Source organism: Nuphar pumila, chromosome 16 (assembly GCF_984573655.1).
Source record: "Nuphar pumila chromosome 16, dmNupPumi1.hap1.1, whole genome shotgun sequence".
In the NCBI taxonomy this organism is placed as follows: domain Eukaryota; kingdom Viridiplantae; phylum Streptophyta; class Magnoliopsida; order Nymphaeales; family Nymphaeaceae; genus Nuphar; species Nuphar pumila.
Window position 1 is genome coordinate 68,666,507 of NC_143264.1, and position 5,601 is coordinate 68,672,107.

Consider the following 5,601-nt stretch of genomic DNA (forward strand, 5'->3'; position numbering starts at 1 on the left):
TATCCGAACTATCTTCCATCAGATCTTGGCATTATTTTGCTTCTTTAAGAATCGATGTTCATACTCTATCTAGAACGGATAATCTCATAAAGAAAATCTATGGATGCTCTATTTATTCATCTTTTTCTTATGGTGGAAGCTGTGAATCTGCCGATACAGTAATTGCTTAGTCTGGACAGAATCTTGATCTTTCTGTAACAAAGAAAAAGTAACTGGAAAAAACTTTCTTGCATGTGGATATGACGACTCTTGTAGACCAGGGCTTTTTTTTGCTCATCCATGAAGCCAGTTCAAAAGACTACTTCCCAGAAAAGGTGGAGAAAAAGAACAGAGGACCACATCTAAAAAGCCTTAGCGAACACCTTCAAAATTATAGTTATTCATCTTGTGTGCAATGGCTAAGTTGGGCTACTTTGCATGAACTCTATGCAATGCAGCATATGCGATTAATCGGTAGCCGACCATCATCAACAACATGGCGCTGACATCCAAGCCATTGTGTGTGAGCCCAACAGACTTGATTGCAGGAAAGTCTATCACACGGCAAGAAACACCAGGGCGGCATTCATAAGTATCTCCCTCATTGTACTGGACACCAAGCAGGAGCTTGTAGCTGTAGTAACTGAAGCTCAAATACTTCAACCAAATGATGAAGGGAGGTATTCGTTGGATGTAGTATCCGCCTGCTAGCAAGAAGACCAGTGTCGTGACAGAGGCCAAGGTGGTGGCCTGCTTTATCTCCATCAGACATGCACCAAGCGCAAGGCCAAGGCTCTGGGAAACCAGCACATTAAGGAGGACGACAAGCAGGGAGAGAATGAAGGTAGAGGGATCCGGCTTGAGGCCGCCCATCCAGTATGTGATGGTGACGAAGGCTGTTGGAAGTGCAAGCTCCATTGGCAGATCCCCAGCAGTTCTTGCTAGAAAATAAGATGACAGGTGGTACATGCCCGAAGACCGTTCTTTGGTCAGCATGGCGCGTTCTTGCGGGAAGGTGAAGACTGCATTGTACAGTGGGAAGAAGCCCCAGAACACAGAGTAAAAGAAGAGTAGCGAAATCTGCGAAATCAGAATGCAGAGTATTAGAACGTCATTGCAGGACACAAGTAAAGATTGGAATGTGTAATTTTGGCCATTTTGTGCTGGTGAAAACAAATCATACAAGGGCTCTGCTGTAAGAGTATTATTATTACCCTGTCTTGAAGATGGGAGGGGTCTGAATGCCACCACAGGAGACCAGCCAGTGTTGCAACGGAGATCACTTGGAACATCCTAAGATTGGAGAAAGACTCATGCTTTCTCTCTTTCAACCCTCTTCTCAGTAGGACCCTAAACTGCTGCCACCAGCTTGTGCACCACTGGTCCTCTGCCTTTTTTCTTCCATTGCCTGTGGAGAGACCATTAGAGATTTAATTAATCACCACCTTTGCATTGATAAAGTATTTTTTTAGATTAGAGTTTTTAAAGTTATTCTTGTCTGTCATCTTGACCAACACCAGTACAGAGTATGGATGGTCCAGATCTTGTATAGGTGGGGTGGGACCCTTTCTTCTTTGTTGTACTCAATTCGTGCATGGGTCCGACCGTCTGAGAACCGGCGGCAATAGAATGTTATAATGATTATCAATGACAAAGTAATTAACTTCATGAGTGCAAAGCTAATAAGAGACTTTTTTCTTTGTAATGAAAGGGGGTTGGAAATAACACCATTTAAAACCAGGAATCTAACCGTCCATCTCAAAGATGAATGGTAGGTGGGAACCAACATCATATAGGCCACCCCACTTTTGAGAAGCGCGACCATCTCATCATGATACAGCCTAGGTAGGGTCGATACAGATCAACAACCACTGTGCATTCATCTTTGAATCATGCAAAAGGTGCTAATAGGCCTAGATTGATGAATAGAATTGTATGGACCTCTCTCTCTCTCTTCTTGGCCCCTTTTTCTTTTTCTTGTCCAGTATAATAAAGTGCACATAATAACTGATGATGGTGGCAATGAGTTTTGTGGGTGGTGAGTGGGCCAATGCACAGAGGGATCATGCCTGTGCGCACCAACTTCGGGATGGATTATTGGTTATACCATTCACATCATCCTTCATACATGGACGATGGTGATGCATGAGCTTCATGCCTTGGATGATCAGCCCATCATTGTCATATGCTATTACCGTCTGTGGGTCATGCAATATGCGTGCTACCTAATGTCAGCTATATCAAAAGGGAAAAATGATCTCATCCAAGGTGATAAGCATGGTGCTCATGTGACCCCACCGCTCTAGCATTTGTGAATGAATCATATTTCTATGTGGTAATGCAAACTATAGGACGAGTGCCGAGCTCCCGTCCATCTAGCAACAGTCAGTGGCCCCCATCATACAGTGAATGAATGGGGCCCACTAACTCATAAGCACCAGGTTTCTTCAACATGGTTTTCTTAATAATATGGTCCACGCTGATGGATACTAGATCCATTGATCGACCCGGTTTTTGGCAATCCAAACTTGACGTGTGTCCCTCCATCACCCATCCTCTGTGTTTTCTCCTAACATGTCTTTCATCAAAAAATACGAGAGCAGTGCAGCAACTGTTATTATTAAGTAGCCTTGGAGTTTTACGCTGCCAGCACTGACGACCGTAGGTACCAGGTCTTTATGATCGGTGCGGCTCCTTCTGGTTATAAATAAAAAAGTAGTTTTTTGGTTCAATGATTTTTTTTTTAAACTGCAGGATTATTAGTGATTTTTCTTTTAAAAATTGATATTATGTTCAATAATATTGGTATTTTTGTTTAGTGATTTTCAGTGAAACATCACTCTCCCATAAAAGTAGCGTCTGTGTTTGTGATAATCATTCAATTTATTCAACAATTTTTAGTAAAAGACGCCATTGCCATTGAGAGAAAACACAGGACTAGCAGGATGAGGGGACGCTTGTAGCAGTTTGGGTCGCAAAGAAATCGATCCGATTATTGGGCGTCATTTCATGCAGATGAGGATGGTGGTGATTGTTAAGAAAACATTGTGCATTGAGAGAGAGAGAGAGAGAGAGAGAGAGAGAGAGAGAGAGAGAGAGATGGATCCGGTTCATTGTGTAGGAGATCCAACCAACCCGGCCCATTACTGAGAATCATGAGCCTAAACTGCAATCATGCATCGCGTACCCATCCATGCAAAAGGAAAGTGCATTTGCACGTGTGCTCTACCACCCAGGCGCACGTATGAGAGAGAGAGAGAGAGAGAGAGAGAGAGAGAGAGAGAGAAAGGAATGGTGGTTTCACGTACTTCTAGAGGTCTCTCTGGCGGAGGCAGAGCCGTAGCCACCATAGGCATAGGAGCCACAGCTATTGCAGATCTCTGACTTCAACCTCGCAGAGATATGCTTGTTGTACGCCTCCTTCAGTTCCTCCTTCACCGATTTCGGATCATTCCCCTCACCGCATCCCCCCTGCTTAGTATCTCCCCCATCCACTGACTCAACACCTCCCTCTCTTTTCCTCCTTTCCGGCGCTATCCCTGCCATTTTTACCAAGCATGAAATAAAAATACCAGTAACATAGAGAGAAAAGGAAGAAGACAAGAGTCTTTGAGGGCCATTCTTTCATTTGGGTCCCAACCAAACACAACCCCATCATCAACAAGTCCCATCGTCCAATCAAGGACGAAAGAAGAGTGATTCAAATTGAAGTAGTATTGTTGGTTGGTATGGTACTAAAGTGATGCTGCATGCTTACCGTTTGCAAGATCGAGCAGGAAATCAGCAGGGTTCATGGTTACGGAGGTGGTGAAGCCTATGGAGGAGAAGTAGTCGAGTGCAGCGGAGGCCTGGCCGTGGTAAATGGGGCAGCCCTCCGAGAGGAGGATGACCTTGTCGAACATGTGGTAGAGCCTGCTGGAGGGCTGGTGGATGGTGGTCACGATGGTCCGACCCACCCTGGCCAGCCCCTTGACCGTGGTCAGGATCCGCTGAGCCGTGGTCGAGTCCAGCCCCGAGGTGGGCTCGTCCAGCAGCAGCAGGCTCGGGTTCACCAGCATCTCCTGTCCGATGCTCACCCTCCTCTTCTCCCCACCCGAGATCCCCCGCACCAGCGCCCCGCCCACCACGCTGTCCCTGCACTTGGTGAGCCCGAGCTCGGTGAGCACTGACTCCGCGTGCTCCGCCTTTGCGGCCGAGCTCAGCGAGCCCGGCAGCCGCAGCAGGGCCGCGAACACCAGCGTCTCCTTGACGGTCAGGTGCGGGTACAGCACGTCGTTCTGCGCCACGAAGCCGATGCTCCTCTTGATCGAGCCCGTGAAAGGCCGCCCGTTGTACGTGATCTTGCCGGAGAGCTTGCCGGCGAGCCGGCCGCCGAGCGCCGTCAGCAATGTCGTCTTGCCACTGCCCGACGGTCCCAACATGGCCAGGATCTCGCCGGGGAACACCATGCCGCTTATTCCACTCAATATGATCTTCTCCTTTGCGCTCGCACCACCACCACAACCACCCATTCCTAAGCTTGATAGTCCACAGCATGACCTACTTCCTTTTGGTTCTACTTTCACTCTGAAGGCCACTTCTTCAAACTACCAAAAGTGATGCACTCACAGTGAGGATATTTAAAGAAACGAGAACCAAAAGAAGGAAGAAACAAAGAGTAAATTTTTTTCTGATAATCATGGAAAAACCGCCTCGCTCACCGAGTTCATTTACATAACCCCGTGATCCCCTTGCCTACCATACAGTACATTCAGCTTTGGCGTTCAGGCAAGGGAAGTGCACCAGCAGGCTTTCCAACTCATGACATCTTGATGACATTCACGAGTTGCCCTTACCAGATGATCAGAGCCCTTGCGAGCACCCAAAGCAGTAAATTAACGAAAAACAGAACCACTGAAGGACGGCTACCATACCTTGAGAGTTAAAGGGAAGGCGTGGAGGTGCAAGACGGAGGGAGGATCGGCGGCGGGTTTCGGCGGCTCTTTGGCTTCGGTGGAATCATTGATTGTGGGGAGGGGGAGCAGTCTTGGTGCCATCTCCTGGTTTGAGTGCTCGATGGATGGTGCCATCTTTATTATTGTGCTTTAGCCTTCCTTCTTTTTTTGATTGAAAGAGAGAAAGAGAAAGAGAAAGAGAAAGCGAAAGAGGGAGGGGTGTTTGGCTTTTTGGTGAGTGAGATCACAGCGTGGTATTGAATAGAGAAGGTGCCCAATCCATGCCAAGGAGAATGGTGTATGCGGGATGTTTGGAGATGGTGTAGAGAGGAATGGGTCCTTATTTATGTAGAGTGGAGGGGGAGTCTTTAGTGTGAGGGCATGACGTAGTATTTCTCCTTTTGATTATTCTTCCCCTTATGTTATTCTCGTGATTACTATTACGGTCTACAAAGTAAATAAACAAATGCATGTTATGGGGAACAATAGGGCCTATGTAGAGGACGGAGGACTGACTATACGTGGTGAATAATGGTCTTTTTTCACATGATCTTGATACCCATATCGTGGTTCGTGATCTTTGAGCAGCACGCATAAACACACACACGATTTGTGTGAGAGATCTTGTTGATTTCTGTGCCCCTTAAAGTGATCATGCACCAAGACTTATTCAAGACAAGTTCTCATT

The 5,601-nt window shown here is 46.7% G+C and overlaps 1 protein-coding gene across 1 annotated transcript; it reads right to left on the reverse strand.

Annotated features, from left to right (window-relative positions):
• Positions 1 to 90: 90 nt before the first annotated feature.
• LOC149813433 (ABC transporter G family member 14-like) lies at positions 91 to 5,074 on the reverse strand. The gene is made up of 5 exons (XM_089990706.1): positions 4,893 to 5,074; positions 3,737 to 4,565; positions 3,288 to 3,518; positions 1,194 to 1,387; positions 91 to 1,059 (listed from the first exon to the last, which is right to left on the reverse strand). The coding sequence occupies exons 1-5, from the start codon at positions 5,046 to 5,048 to the stop codon at positions 409 to 411; spliced, it is 2,061 nt and encodes a 686-aa protein (XP_089846832.1). The 5' UTR covers positions 5,049 to 5,074; the 3' UTR covers positions 91 to 408.
• Positions 5,075 to 5,601: the final 527 nt, after the last annotated feature.

Bases quoted from the DNA above. Each gene is read 5' to 3' on its own strand.
- LOC149813433 (XM_089990706.1), bottom strand. From the start codon at position 5,048: ATGGCACCATCCATCGAGCACTCAAACCAGGAGATGGCACCAAGACTG. The intron at 4,566-4,892 runs GTATGGTAGCCG...CACTTTTGGTAG, and splicing joins CCTTCCCTTTAACTCTCAAG to TTTGAAGAAGTGGCCTTCAG. The intron at 1,388-3,287 runs GTACGTGAAACC...GTCTCTCCACAG, and splicing joins CGCCAGAGAGACCTCTAGAA to GCAATGGAAGAAAAAAGGCA.